Here is a 16,192-nt window from a genome sequence, read left to right as displayed (position 1 = left end):
ATTATACAGTTCTATTAGTGGTCCAGTTATATTAGTGGTCCAGTTCTATTAGTGGTCCAGTTCTATTATAGAGTTCTATTAGAGGTCCAGTTCTACTAGTGGTCCAATTATATTACACAGTTCTATTAGTGGTCCGGTTCTATTAGTGGTCCAGTTCTATTAGTGGTCCAATATATTACACAGTTATATTAGCGGTCCAGTTCTATTAGTGGTCCAATTATATTACACAGTTCTATTAGTGGTCCAGTTCTATTAGTGGTCCAATTATATTACACAGTTCTATTAGTGGTCCAGTTCTATTATAGAGTTCTATTAGTGGTCCAGTTCTATTAGTGGTCCAATTATATTACACAGTTCTATTAGCGGTCCAGTTCTATTAGTGGTCCAATTATATTACACAGTTCTATTAGTGGTCCAGTTCTATTAGTGGTCCAATTATATTACACAGTTCTATTAGTGTTCCAGTTCTATTAGTGGTCCAGTTCTATTATAGAGTTCTATTAGAGGTCCAGTTCTATTAGTGGTCCAATTATATTACACAGTTCTATTAGTGGTCCGGTTCTATTAGTGGTCCAGTTCTATTAGTGGTCCAATATATTACACAGTTATATTAGTGGTCCAGTTCTATTAGTGGTCCAATTACATTACACAGTTCTATTAGTGGTCCAGTTCTATTAGTGGTCCAGTTCTATTAGTGGTCCAATTATATTACACAGTTCTATTAGTGGTCCAGTTCTATTAGTGGTCCAATTATATTATACAGTTCTATTAGTGGTCCAGTTCTATTAGTGGTCCAATTATATTACACAGTTCTATTAGTGGTCCAGTTCTATTAGTGGTCCAGTTCTATTAGTGGTCCAATTATATTACACAGTTCTATTAGTGGTCCAGTTCTATTAGTGGTCCAATTATATTACACAGTTCTATTAGTGTTCCAGTTCTATTAGTGGTCCAGTTCTATTATAGAGTTCTATTAGAGGTCCAGTTCTATTAGTGGTCCAGTTCTATTAGTGGTCCAATTATATTACACAGTTCTATTAGTGTTCCAGTTCTATTAGTGGTCCAGTTCTATTATAGAGTTCTATTAGAGGTCCAGTTCTATTAGTGGTCCAATTATATTACACAGTTCTATTAGTGGTCCAGTTCTATTAGTGGTCCAATTATATTACACAGTTCTATTAGTGGTCCAGTTCTATTAGTGGTCCAGTTCTATTAGTGGTCCAATTACATTACACAGTTCTATTAGTGGTCCAGTTCTATTAGTGGTCCAATTATATTACACAGTTCTATTAGTGGTCCAGTTCTATTAGTGGTCCAATTATATTATACAGTTCTATTAGTGGTCCAGTTCTATTAGTGGTCCAATTATATTACACAGTTCTATTAGTGGTCCAGTTCTATTAGTGGTCCAGTTCTATTAGTGGTCCAATTATATTACACAGTTCTATTAGTGGTCCAGTTCTATTATACAGTTCTATTAGTGGTCCAGTTCTATTAGTGGTCCAGTTCTATTAGTGGTCCAATTATATTATACAGTTCTATTAGTGGTCCAGTTCTATTAGTGGTCCAGTTCTATTAGTGGTCCAGATCTATTAGTGGTTCAATTATATTATACAGTTCTATTAGTGGTCCAGTTCTATTAGTGGTCCAATTATATTATACAGTTCTATTAGTGGTCCAGATCTATTAGTGGTCCAATTATATTACACAGTTCTATTAGTGGTCCAGTTCTATTATACAGTTATATTAGTGGTCCAATTATATTACACAGTTTTATTAGTGGTCCAGTTCTATTAGTGGTCCAATTATATTACACAGTTCTATTAGTGCTCCAGTTCTATTAGTGGTCCAGTTCTATTATAGAGTTCTATTAGAGGTCCAGTTCTATTAGTGGTCCAATTATATTACACAGTTCTATTAGTGGTCCAGTTCTATTAGTGGTCCAGTTCTATTAGTGGTCCAATTATATTACACAGTTCTATTAGTGGTCCAGTTCTATTAGTGGTCCAATTACATTACACAGTTCTATTAGTGGTCCAGTTCTATTAGTGGTCCAGTTCTATTAGTGGTCCAATTATATTACACAGTTCTATTAGTGGTCCAGTTCTATTAGTGGTCCAATTATATTATACAGTTCTATTAGTGGTCCAGTTCTATTAGTGGTCCAATTATATTACACAGTTCTATTAGTGGTCCAGTTCTATTAGTGGTCCAGTTCTATTAGTGGTCCAATTATATTACACAGTTCTATTAGTGGTCCAGTTCTATTAGTGGTCCAATTATATTATACAGTTCTATTAGTGGTCCAGTTCTATTAGTGGTCCAGTTCTATTAGTGGTCCAGTTCTATTAGTGGTCCAGTTCTATTATAGAGTTCTATTAGAGGTCCAGTTCTACTAGTGGTCCAATTATATTACACAGTTCTATTAGTGGTCCGGTTCTATTAGTGGTCCAGTTCTATTAGTGGTCCAATTATATTACACAGTTCTATTAGTGGTCCAGTTCTATTAGTGGTCCAATTACATTACACAGTTCTATTAGTGGTCCAGTTCTATTAGTGGTCCAATTATATTACACAGTTCTATTAGTGGTCCAGTTCTATTAGTGGTCCAATTATATTATACAGTTCTATTAGCGGTCCAGTTCTATTAGTGGTCCAATTATATTACACAGTTCTATTAGTGGTCCAGTTCTATTAGTGGTCCAATTATATTACACAGTTCTATTATTAGAGGTCCAGTTCTATTAGTGGTCCAATTATATTACACAGTTCTATTAGTGGTCCAGTTCTATTATACAGTTCTATTAGCGGTCCAGTTCTATTAGTGGTCCAATTATATTACACAGTTCTATTAGTGCTCCAGTTCTATTAGTGGTCCAGTTCTATTATACAGTTCTATTAGTGGTCCAGTTCTATTAGTGGTACAGTTATATTAGTGGTCCAATTATATTACACAGTTTTATTAGTGGTACAGTTATATTAGTGGTCCAGTTCTATTAGTGGTCCAGTTATATTACACAGTTCTATTAGTGTTCCAGTTCTATTAGTGGTCCAATTATATTACACAGTTCTATTAGTGGTCCAGTTCTATTAGTGGTCCAATTATATTACACAGTTCTATTAGTGTTCCAGTTCTATTAGTGGTCCAGTTCTATTATAGAGTTCTATTAGAGGTCCAGTTCTATTAGTGGTCCAATTATATTACACAGTTCTATTAGTGGTCCGGTTCTATTAGTGGTCCAGTTCTATTAGTGGTCCAATTATATTACACAGTTCTATTAGTGGTCCAGTTCTATTAGTGGTCCAATTACATTACACAGTTCTATTAGTGGTCCAGTTCTATTAGTGGTCCAGTTCTATTAGTGGTCCAATTATATTACACAGTTCTATTAGTGGTCCAGTTCTATTAGTGGTCCAATTATATTATACAGTTCTATTAGTGGTCCAGTTCTATTAGTGGTCCAATTATATTACACAGTTCTATTAGTGGTCCAGTTCTATTAGTGGTCCAGTTCTATTAGTGGTCCAATTATATTACACAGTTCTATTAGTGGTCCAGTTCTATTAGTGGTCCAATTATATTACACAGTTCTATTAGTGTTCCAGTTCTATTAGTGGTCCAGTTCTATTATAGAGTTCTATTAGAGGTCCAGTTCTATTAGTGGTCCAGTTCTATTAGTGGTCCAATTATATTACACAGTTCTATTAGTGGTCCAGTTCTATTAGTGGTCTAATTATATTACACAGTTCTATTAGTGCTCCAGTTCTATTAGTGGTCCAGTTCTATTATACAGTTCTATTAGTGGTCCAGTTCTATTAGTGGTCCAATTATATTACACAGTTCTATTAGTGGTCCAGTTATATTAGTGGTCCAGTTCTATTAGTGGTCCAATTATATTACACAGTTCTATTAGTGGTCCAGTTCTATTAGTGGTCCAATTATATTATACAGTTCTATTAGTGGTCCAGTTCTATTAGTGGTCCAATTATATTACACAGTTCTATTAGTGGTCCAGTTCTATTAGTGGTCCAGTTCTATTAGTGGTCCAATTATATTACACAGTTCTATTAGTGGTCCAGTTCTATTAGTGGTCCAGTTCTATTAGTGGTCCAATTATATTACACAGTTCTATTAGTGCTCCAGTTCTATTAGTGGTCCAATTATATTACACAGTTCTATTAGTGGTCCAGTTCTATTAGTGGTCTAATTATATTACACAGTTCTATTAGTGCTCCAGTTCTATTAGTGGTCCAGTTCTATTATACAGTTCTATTAGTGGTCCAGTTATATTAGTGGTCCAGTTCTATTAGTGGTCCAGTTCTATTATAGAGTTCTATTAGAGGTCCAGTTCTACTAGTGGTCCAATTATATTACACAGTTCTATTAGTGGTCCGGTTCTATTAGTGGTCCAGTTCTATTAGTGGTCCAATTATATTACACAGTTCTATTAGTGGTCCAGTTCTATTAGTGGTCCAATTACATTACACAGTTCTATTAGTGGTCCAGTTCTATTAGTGGTCCAGTTCTATTAGTGGTCCAATTATATTACACAGTTCTATTAGTGGTCCAGTTCTATTAGTGGTCCAATTATATTATACAGTTCTATTAGCGGTCCAGTTCTATTAGTGGTCCAATTATATTACACAGTTCTATTAGTGGTCCAGTTCTATTAGTGGTCCAGTTCTATTATACAGTTCTATTAGTGCTCCAGTTCTATTAGAGGTACAGTTATATTAGTGGTCCAATTATATTACACAGTTTTATTAGTGGTCCAGTTCTATTAGTTGTCCAATTATATTACACAGTTCTATTAGTGTTCCAGTTCTATTAGTGGTCCAGTTCTATTATAGAGTTCTATTAGAGGTCCAGTTCTATTAGTGGTCCAATTATATTACACAGTTCTATTAGTGGTCCGGTTCTATTAGTGGTCCAGTTCTATTAGTGGTCCAATTATATTACACAGTTATATTAGTGGTCCAGTTCTATTAGTGGTCCAATTACATTACACAGTTCTATTAGTGGTCCAGTTCTATTAGTGGTCCAGTTCTATTAGTGGTCCAATTATATTACACAGTTCTATTAGTGGTCCAGTTCTATTAGTGGTCCAATTATATTATACAGTTCTATTAGTGGTCCAGTTCTATTAGTGGTCCAATTATATTACACAGTTCTATTAGTGGTCCAGTTCTATTAGTGGTCCAGTTCTATTAGTGGTCCAATTATATTACACAGTTCTATTAGTGGTCCAGTTCTATTAGTGGTCCAATTATATTACACAGTTCTATTAGTGTTCCAGTTCTATTAGTGGTCCAGTTCTATTATAGAGTTCTATTAGAGGTCCAGTTCTATTAGTGGTCCAATTATATTACTCAGTTCTATTAGTGGTCCAGTTCTATTAGTGGTCCAGTTCTATTAGTGGTCCAATTATATTATACAGTTCTATTAGTGGTCCAGTTCTATTAGTGGTCCAGTTCTATTAGTGGTCCAATTATATTATACAGTTCTATTAGAGGTCCAGTTCTATTAGTGGTCCAGTTCTATTAGTGGTCCGGTTCTATTAGTGGTCCAGTTCTATTAGTGGTTCAATTATATTACACAGTTCTATTAGTGGTCCAGTTCTATTAGTGGTCCAATTATATTATACAGTTCTATTAGTGGTCCAGTTCTATTATTACAGTTCTATTAGTGGTCCAATTATATTACACAGTTCTATTAGTGGTCCAGTTCTATTAGTTGTCCAATTATATTACACAGTTCTATTAGTGGTCCAGTTCTATTAGTGGTCCAGTTCTATTATACAGTTCTATTAGTGGTCCAGTTCTATTATACAGTTCTATTATACAGTTCTATTATACAGATCTATTAGTGGTCCAGTTCTATTATATAGTTCTATTATACAGTTCTATTAGTGGTCCAGTTCTATTATATAGTTCTATTAGTGGTCCAGTTCTATTATACAGTTCTATTATACAGTTCTATTAGTGGTCCAGTTCTATTAGTGGTCCAGTTCTATTGGTGGTCCAGTTCTATTGGTGGTCCAATTATATTATACAGTTCTATCAGTGGTCCAGTTCTATTAGTGGTCCAGTTCTGTTAGTGGTCCAGTTCTATTAGTGGTCCAGTTCTGTTAGTGGTCCAGTTCTGTTAGTGGTCCAGTTCTGTTAGTGGTCCAGGTCTGTTATAAGTGTTAATTCATTCTATAACGTGTTCTGAACTCACTTCTATGAGTCACAACACACATCATACCTTGTACCCAGTTTAACACTTTCTGTGAACTCAAAGATATTGCACCTCCATGGAAAAACGTTGGTTGGCATTGTTTGAGAGGATTAGATGGATCGCTCCAAAGTATGGATGTGAACCTGGCCAACAGCTGAGAGATTAGAGTCATTAGAAGTATTCCACACCACACAAGAGGCCTAATCCAACCAAAGACCACAGCTCTGGGACATGGGATTCATTGGTCATTTGGTGGTTAAAGTGTTTCATAGACACAATCTGTGAATCACGTTAAATCCACAGCATTGATCACGAGTCACAGTAGACATGAATAACATAGCTATTATTGCCCTGCTATAAACAAATGTATCAGACTGTATGGAGACCTTAGTTTAAATTACAGGGCCATGTGAACAACACTGATGTCAACCATTTACTCACTGCAAAAGGCAGGGATATGCTTCCACCAACAGTGATCTGTCTGACTGCATTACATCAATCTCTAAGGAGAAGTGGCAATATATTGCATAAATATAATAGGTTTTAACAGTTTATAATCCTGAACTATGGAGCTCTAAACGTATCCGCTGATAAACAGTTTGGGCCTTCACTGTTCGTTTTACATCAATCCAAGGGAAGGTTTCAGAGGATAATATGACAAAGATGTACTCAAAAGGTGTACAAACACGACACAGGAGGCTGGTGGAACCTTAATTGGGGAGGACGGAGCTCGTGGTAATGGCTGGAGCAGAATGAGTGGAATGGTATCAAATACATCAAACAAATGGTTTCCATGGTTTCCATGTGTTTGATGCCGTTCCATCAACTCCATTCTGGCTATTATTATGAGCCGTCCTCCCCTCAGAAACCTCCCCTGAAACACGAGGACAGGCCATGTTCTTTAAGGAACGAAGTAAAGAAACCTCCACTGAAACACGAGGACAGGCCCTGTTCTTTAAGGAACGAAGTAAAGAAACCTCCACTGAAACACGAGAACGGGCCCTGTTCTTTATTAAGGAACGAAGTAAAGAAACCTCCCATGAAACACGAATAGAGGCCCTGTTCTTTAAGGAACGAAGTAAAGAAACCTCCCATGAAACACGAATAGAGGCCCTGTTCTTTAAGGAACGAAGTAAAGAAACCTCCACTGAAACATGAGGACGGGCCCTGTTCTTTAAGGAATGAAGTAAAGAAACCTCCCCTGAAACACGAATAGAGGCCCTGTTCTTTAAGGAACGAAGTAAAGAAACCTCCACTGAAACACGAGGACAGGCCCTGTTCTTTAAGGAATGAAGTAAAGAAACCTCCACTGAAACACGAATAGAGGCCCTGTTCTTTAAGGAACGAAGTAAAGAAACCTCCACTGAAACATGAGGACGGGCCCTGTTCTTTAAGGAACGAAGTAAAGAAACCTCCCCTGAAACACGAATAGAGGCCCTGTTCTTTAAGGAACGAAGTAAAGAAACCTCCACTGAAACACGAGGACAGGCCCTGTTCTTTAAGGAACGAAGTAAAGAAACCTCCACTGAAACACGAATAGAGGCCCTGTTCTTTAAGGAACGAAGTAAAGAAACCTCCACTGAAACAGGAGGACGGGCCCTGTTCTTTAAGGAACGAAGTAAAGAAACCTCCACTGAAACACGAGTAGACGGGCCCTGTTCTTTAAGGAACGAAGTAAAGAAACCTCCACTGAAACACGAATAGAGGCCCTGTTCTTTAAGGAACGAAGTAAAGAAACCTCCCCTGAAACACGAGGACAGGCCCTGTTCTTTAAGGAACGAAGTAAAGAAACCTCCACTGAAACACGAGGACAGGCCCTGTTCTTTAAGGAACGAAGTAAAGAAACCTCCCCTGAAACACGAGTAGAGGCCATGTTCTTTAAGGAACGAAGTAAAGAAACCTCCACTGAAACACGGGAACGGGCCCTGTTCTTTAAGGAACAAAGTAAAGAAACCTCCCCTGAAACACGAGGACAGGCCCTGTTCTTTAAGGAGCGAAGTAAAGAAACCTCCACTGAAACACGAGGACAGGCCCTGTTCTTTAAGGAACGAAGTAAAGAAACCTCCACTGAAACACGAGTAGAGGCCCTGTTCTTTAAGGAATGAAGTAAAGAAACCTCCCCTGAAACACGAGGACAGGCCCTGTTCTTTTTTTAATCTCCCTGGGCAAGGGAGGTTAAAGCCAGTGGATTCACGTGGCGCGAAATACAAATACCTCCAAAATGCTATAACTTCAATTTCTCAAACATATGACTATTTTACACCATTTTAAAGACAAGACTCTCGTTAATCTAACCATATTGTCCGATTTCAAAAAGGCTTTACAGCGAAAGCAAAACATTAGATTATGTCAGGAGAGTACCCTGCCAAAAATAATCACACAAGCATATATGTCACAAAAACCAAAACCACAGCTAAATGCAGCACTAACCTTTGATGATCTTCATCAGATGACACTCCTAGGACATTATGTTATACAATACATGCATCTTTTGTTCAATCAAGTTCATATTTATATCAAAAACCAGCTTTTTACATTAGCATGTGATGTTCAGAACTAGCATACCCACCGCAAACTTCCGATGAATTTAGCTAATTTGACACCCACCAAGTTTGGCCCTCACCAAACTCAGATTTACTATAAGAATAATGTGATTATCTTTGCTGTTCTTCGTCAGAATGCACTCCCAGGACTTCTACTTCAACAACAAATGTTGTTTTGGTTCCAAATAATCCATAGTTATATTCAAATAGCTCCGTTTGTTCATGCTTTCAGGTCAGTATCCGAAGGGTGAAGCGCGAGCGCATTTCGTGACAAAAAAATTCAAAATATTCCATTACCGTACTTTGAAGCATGTCAAATGCTGTTTAAAATCAATTTTTATGCTATTTTTCTCGTAAAATAGCGATAATATTCCAACCGGGCGACGTTGTATTCATTCAAAGGCTGAAAGAAAAAAATTGAGAATTCACATGAACGCGCATCTCCAGTGTCACTGTTCCTAGCCTGACAACTCACAAAATCTCCTGCTGTTTTTCGCCCAGAGACAGGAGAGACGTCATTCCACTTTCTGGCGCCTTCTGAGAGCCAATGGAAGCCTTAGAAAATGTCACGTTACAGCAGAGATGCTGTATTTTCGATAGAGATGCCACAGATGGAGAACAAATTGTCAGACAGGGCACTTCCTGTATGAATCTTCTCAGGTTTTGGCCTGCCATATGAGTTATGTTATACTCACAGACACCATTCAAACAGTTTTAGAAACTTTAGAGTGTTTTCTATCCAAATCTACTAATTATATGCATATTCTCATTTCTGGGCAAGAGTAGTAACCAGTTTAAATCGGGTACGTTTTTTATCCGGCCGTGCAAATACTGCCCCCCTAGCCCCAACAGGTTAGCCTCCTCTGACTCAAACCCCGTACTGTCTTTGAGCTTATCATTACAGCAGACCTCTGCTCTACCCTGCTTCCTTCTGCTGGAACTGTAATAACCCTGCTCTGTGTGTGTGTGTGTGTGTGTGTGTGTGTGTGTGTGTGTGTGTGTGTGTGTGTGTGTGTGTGTGTGTGTGTGTGTGTGTGTGTGTGTGTGTGTGTGTGTGTGTGTGTGTGTGTGTGCGCGTGTGTACATTTAGAAACTCAACTAAACCAATATCCTGATAACTGAATGAGTCAATGACAGTGACGTGTAAGTAATGAGGAAAAGTTCTCTCGTAACCAGAATCATTAGATTCTGTACCTGTATGTTTTTAACTCTGTTCCAAAATAGAAATGTTCCATTTTAGTAGAGTGGAAAATAAAACTAGGAGGGGTTCATTATGTTTATGATTATTGCTATACCTATGAGTCTGTACTTCCTGCCTAGGAGTCTGTACTTCCTGTCTAGGAGTCTGTACTTCCTGTCTAGGGGTCTGTACTTCCTGCCTAGGAGTCTGTACTTCATGCCTAGGAGTCTGTACTTCATGCCTAGGAGTCTGTACTTCATGCCTAGGAGTCTGTACTTCCTGCCTAGTAGTCTGTACTTCCTGCCTAGGAGTCTGTACTTCCTGCCTAGGAGTCTGTACTTCCTGCCTAGGAATCTGTACTTCCTGCCTAGGAGTCTGTACTTCCTGCCAAGGAGTCTGTACTTCATGCCTAGGAGTCTGTACTTCCTGTCTAGGGGTCTGTACTTCCTGCCTAGGAGTCTGTACTTCATGTCTAGGAGTCTGTACGTCCTGCCTAGTAGTCTGTACTTCCTGTCTAGGAGTCTGTACTTCCTGCCTAGTAGTCTGTACTTCCTGCCTAGGAGTCTGTACTTCCTGCCTAGGAGTCTGTACTTCCTGCCTAGGAATCTGTACTTCCTGCCTAGGAGTCTGTACTTTCTGCCTAGGAGTCTGTACTTCATGCCTAGGGGTCTGTACTTCCTGCCTAGTAGTCTGTACTTCCTGTCTAGGAGTCTGTACTTCCTGTCTAGGAGTCTGTACTTCATGCCTAGGAGTCTGTACTTCCTGCCTAGGAGTCTGTACTTCCTGTCTAGGAGTCTGTACGTCCTGCCTAGTTGTCTGTACTTCCTGCCTAGTTGTCTGTACTTCCTGTGGGGATTGTTCTTGCTACAAAAGACATGAGCTCAAACTGAATCTGAATAATTAACTTGCAAGATTTCCTTTTTGATAATGAATGTATTTGTAAAATATAGCACGAGAGAATATTGACTGCTTTGAAATAGAAATAGCATCTACAAATGTATCATGGTTGGGTCGTGTTCTTACTCATCGACCACATTTTCCTGTTAATGCATGTGGTTTGGGCAGTATGTCTCTACTCCATCCTGCTTGCTCGTAGAAAAACGGGCCGAATGAGCTTTCTGAATGAACCAACGTCCCCATAGAAACCCAGCTGGTAGAAACCCCAAGTCATTTAGAGAATCTCAACCTAATGGTTGGGTGCAAGTCATTTCTTCTTCAGTTATTATCCATACAATGGAAGACATTATAGAAGCCAGGATGTCTCTGAATTCTGAAATAACATTAAATCTATCTGCCCTATTGTCAGGTGTAATAATAACCAAGTCTTTGTGTTGTCAGCCTGTTAACTAGACACAGCCATTAGAGATAGTTATATTATTAACATGGGTACAGAATGGAGAGCTTTGTTAGCTGCTCTTATTGAGCTGAGAGAAGAAAATGGCTAATTTGACGTGAGTAACTTCTGGATGAATAAAACAACCGGGAACAAAAGGGGCCTTTTTATGAGACTTTAATTGCAGAATAGAATAGAGCTCTTTTTACCTCCACTGAATGGCAGGTAGATACTGCTACAGAACAAAACACCTTTTACAGAATACACAGAGGTCTACAAGGTGTCTTTTTCCCTCTGCCGCCTGAAAATGTTTGATCTTATCAAAGCAAGAACAAGGTACTTGAATGCCCAGTTAAATGGACTACAGTTTATATGAACTTTAGCAGAAATATTAGACAATATCACAGTGAGATTGACTGTGTTCATAACATGACTTGTATGTTAAGAACAACCAGTAGGGCCGTCTGTACTGTAGCTTATGGAAAACTAGTTAAAGGACCATATTCATATAATGAATTGAGTCAAAGTAAATGAATCAAACAGTAAATTCACAGAGTGGATAATAGGAGTGTTGAGAAAACTGTTTTCTAAACTGTATTAGGGCGAGGAGTAGATGGTTCACTCTGTCATCACAGTGTGTGTGTGTGTGTGTGTGTGTGTGTGTGTGTGTGTGTGTGTGTGTGTGTGTGTGTGTGTGTGTGTGTGTGTGTGTGTGTGTGTGTGTGTGTGTGTGTGGGGCCTCACTACTACTAACAGCTGGTGTAGTCATGAGAGCTTCTCTGATGACACAACCACCAGTCAACTTGCAGAGAGTGTTGTAGTCCAGACTGTCTGCTGATCACACACACACACCCCACACCCACACACACACACACACACACCCCACACACACCACACACACACACACACAGGTGAATGTGATGACAGCCAGGCAGTAGCCAGTAGACTCAATGAGAGGTCCCTTCTGTCACTAGATATAACATAATTGCGTGTGTGTGTGTGTGTGTGTGTGTGTGTGTGTGTGTGTGTGTGTGTGTGTGTGTGTGTGTGTGTGTGTGTGTGTGTGTGTGTGTGTGTGTGTGTGTGTGTGACATGGAGTTGTGTAGTGAGGCTTCAACTGAGACAGAAGATGAAACATGAGTCTGTGTGTGTAGTGAGGCTTCAACTGTGAGAGAGAAGCTGAAACATGGGAGTCCTCTGGTGTAGTGAGGCTTCAACTGAGAGAGAAGATGAAACATGGGAGTTCTCTGGTGTAGTGAGGCTTCAACTGAGAGAGAAGATGAAACATGGGAGTCCTCTGGTGTAGTGAGGCTTCAACTGAGAGAGAAGATGAAACATGGGAGTCCTCTGGTGTAGTGAGGCTTCAACTGAGAGAGAAGATGAAACATGGGAGTCCTCTGGTGTAGTGAGGCTTCAACTGAGAGAGAAGATGAAACATGGGAGTCCTCTGGTGTAGTGAGGCTTCAACTGAGAGAGAAGCTGAAACATGGGAGTCCTCTGGTGTAGTGAGGCTTCAACTGAGAGAGAAGATGAAACATGGGAGTCCTCTGGTGTAGTGAGGCTTCAACTGAGAGAGAAGATGAAACATGGGAGTCCTCTGGTGTAGTGAGGCTTCAACTGAGAGAGAAGATGAAACATGGGAGTCCTCTGGTGTAGTGAGGCTTCAACTGAGAGAGAAGCTGAAGTCCTCTGAGTTATTCAGTAACGCACAAATCAGCTGTTTCCTCATCTTCACTCCAATTCCTCTGACCAGAACTCAGCTTCTCAAGTACAATACTGTATCTCATACACGGTGTACTCAAAGGCATACATTGTGATCATGTTGTAGTCATTGCTGTACATTATCCCCATGCTTCATTCATAATTCACAAACATAGAACATGCTACAGTATGTACATCCTGTTATTAGCTCTTCAGAACAGTCTTTACAGACACACATGATGAATTTCAGGAGTGTGAGAACTCTCAGGAGGGCAATGCATTCCAACCAGTGGAGGCTGGTGGGGGAGCTGTAGGAGGACAGGCTCATTGTAATGGCTGGAATGAAATACATGGAATGGAGTCAAACATGTGGTTTCCATATGTTTGATACTGTTCCAATAGTTCCATTCCAGTGATTACAATGAGGCCGCCCTCCTACAGCTCCTCCCACTAGCCTCCTCTGACTCAAACCCCGTAATGTCTTTGAGCTTATCATTACAGCAGACCTCTGCTCTACCCTGCTTCCTTCTGCTGGAACTGTAATAACCCTGCTCTGTGTGTGTGTGTGTGTGTGTGTGTGTGTGTGTGTGTGTGTGTGTGTGTGTGTGTGTGTGTGTGTGTGTGTGTGTGTGTGTGTGTGTGTGTGTGTGTGTGTGTGTGTGTAAGCCTGTAAGCCTGTATTGTTTTGGGTAAAACTTGATATTACACTCCCAGTCCTGTGATTCCCAAGGTTGGATGATAAAGATTTCCTCAGAAATTCAAAGTATTTGATTTCGCAACATGGAGAGGGAGTCACCTAAATATTTATCAACAAGGAACAAGGACATAAAATGATTTCCTTATTCCGTCAGCAACTGTTGACGTTGCTGATAGGCCTATTGAAAACGTTTATTTTTGCAGGTGAAAATGTCTGGAGAACAAAATAAAACCCTTTTGATAAATTACAATCATTTTAGTTTTGTTTTATAGCACTATGTCATGCTCCATGGCTAATTTTAGTTTTGTTTTATAGCACTATGTAATGCTCCATGGCTAATTTTAGTTTTGTTTTATAGCACTATGTCATGCTCCATGGCTAATTTTAGTTTTTCTAGATTTAGAATGTAAAACAACATTTATAAAGCAAACATTAACCCTTAGGTCTTGCACAGAAAGTTGTTCAATTGTTTAAGCATATGTTTCAGAACAGTGATTACACATTCTTTTCTCCGAATATTGACCAAAAAAATTGATTTTAAGGTGGTTAGCCATCAAGTGACGGAGTTGACAAGCCACTTCTATCATAATCTATCAATCAGCCAGAGAGTTGATGTTTTACTTCATTCAACATTCATATTCTATCATAATCTATCAATCAGCCAGAGAGTTGATGTTTTACTTCATTCAACATTCATATTCTATCATAATCTATCAATCAGCCAGAGAGTTGATGTTTTACTTCATTCAACATTCATATTCTATCATAATCTATCAATCAGCCAGAGAGTTGATGTTTTACTTCATTCAACATTCATATTCTATCATAATCTATCAATCAGCCAGAGATAGTTGGTTGTTACCATGGTAATTCCAATATTGTTTGTTTAAATATATTTATTCAATAAGGCACCTCTGGGGTTTGTGGTATATGGCCAATATACCACGGCTAAGGGCTGTGTCCAGGCACTCCGCGATGTGTCCTGCTTTAAGAACAGCCCTTAGCCGTGGTATATTGGCCATATACCACACCTCCCTTGTTGCACTACATGTAATGAGAACATGAAGAGGTCATTATGGTAGAGCTGTCCCTGCTCATTCCTGATTTGAATTGACCAAATCTCCAGACACATCTTTTAGGAATCACAGTTTCGAGATAAATAATCTTTAAAGTCACGGAAGGCTATTGCAAGAAACAACATAATAATGTTTCAGTTAATCTCCATTATTGCCCCAAAAAATGTAACACTATTTTGGAGTTTCAAATAGCCATCCTTTTGCCCCAGCATTGAGCCGACATGGAAATGAATAATATTGAAAGTATTTAGAAAATTGAAGGAAAAAAAGAATAATGTTTGTTTGTTGGCACAGTTGACAGAGGTTGATCACTCATATGTTTGAGAGCAGAAATATTCATGTGCGTAATTCCTCTGGCAGCCTGCATATAGATTCGAGGATGCCCCCGGGCCCCCACACTTCACCAAGAAAGAATGTATCGAACGACAGTTGGTCCCGTTCCGTTCTTACCTTCTAGCGTCACCTCTCTCCCGGCTCGTTTGAGCCCCTGCACCGCCTCGTCATGCGTAGCGTCCCGCAGGTTCACACCGTTCACCGACAGAATCGCGTCACCGACATATAAGGCTTGGGTTTGATCCGCAGCCAGACCTTTGAAGATCTTACTAATAAGTATCGGCATTTTATTCTCTTTTCCTCCCTTTATGCTGATGCCGAGTCCTCCTACCTCTTGCTTTATTACTTTCACACATCTTTTTCGATTGGCAATCGCCTCTGGGACTTGGTCCTGTAAATCCGTGAAAGCTGTCCTCACCGCAGTTTTCGGACTGTTTGTGTGATCCGGGTGAGATGCGTTGCACCCGTAAGATCCATTGGTGATGCCGTTTAGGGTCACATTCTCTCCCAGGTCCTCGCAGCTCAGCGTTAGAGCTTCTTCGTTCAAGTTAGCCAAAACTTTGTGCCATCGGTCCCTCACTAAAACCTCCAAAAATCCACTTTTTTGTACTCTGTTCCCCGAAATTACTGTAGCTACCGCCATCTTTGAAGCATTCTTAAAATGCCATGTGATTAAAACTCACATAGGACTTTACCCCCGAACTTCTCGGCATGGCTTTCCAGTAGTTCAGCAACTTCAGCTAACGGCTCTTTTTTTGGCAACATAACCCAGTCCCTGCTCCAACAGCCCATATCCTCTTTGGGTGGAGCAAACCTCGAAGGGCAATCCCACTAAGCAAATCACATTTCTATCCACACAGAACACTGCCGAGAGCTGTGCTGAAGTTCAAATGACATGTGTAGCCCACACTAACGTAATGTAAGAGCGTAATACCTTATTACACCCCTATTACATACATTATTACCACCCTTTGACAAACATTACCAGGCATGCTTGGTTTTATTCAGAGGGCGACCCGTGTAAAGGAATGTCCCAATGTTGGGACAGTAGGCACTTTGGAGGTGTCCGCCCAGTAGACTTTTGCCTGTCCCGCTCTCTCTCTCCATGC

The 16,192-nt window shown here is 39.6% G+C and overlaps 1 protein-coding gene across 2 annotated transcripts in view; it reads right to left on the bottom strand.

Annotated features, from left to right (window-relative positions):
• LOC100380850 (beta-1-syntrophin) overlaps window positions 1-15,850 on the bottom strand; it is an 87,681-nt gene extending 71,831 nt beyond the window's left edge. For both annotated transcript variants that reach the window (XM_045719286.1, XM_045719287.1), the window contains exon 1: window positions 15,201-15,850. In XM_045719286.1, coding sequence (XP_045575242.1) covers window positions 15,201-15,726 — 526 coding nt within the window. In that variant the 5' untranslated portion in view covers window positions 15,727-15,850. The remainder of the gene's footprint in view (window positions 1-15,200) is intronic.
• Window positions 15,851-16,192: the final 342 nt, after the last annotated feature.

This window comes from Salmo salar, chromosome ssa05 (assembly GCF_905237065.1).
Source record: "Salmo salar chromosome ssa05, Ssal_v3.1, whole genome shotgun sequence".
NCBI classification, from domain to species: domain Eukaryota; kingdom Metazoa; phylum Chordata; class Actinopteri; order Salmoniformes; family Salmonidae; genus Salmo; species Salmo salar.
Note: the sequence above shows the minus strand (reverse complement) of the source record. Positions and strands in the feature narration are given on the sequence as shown.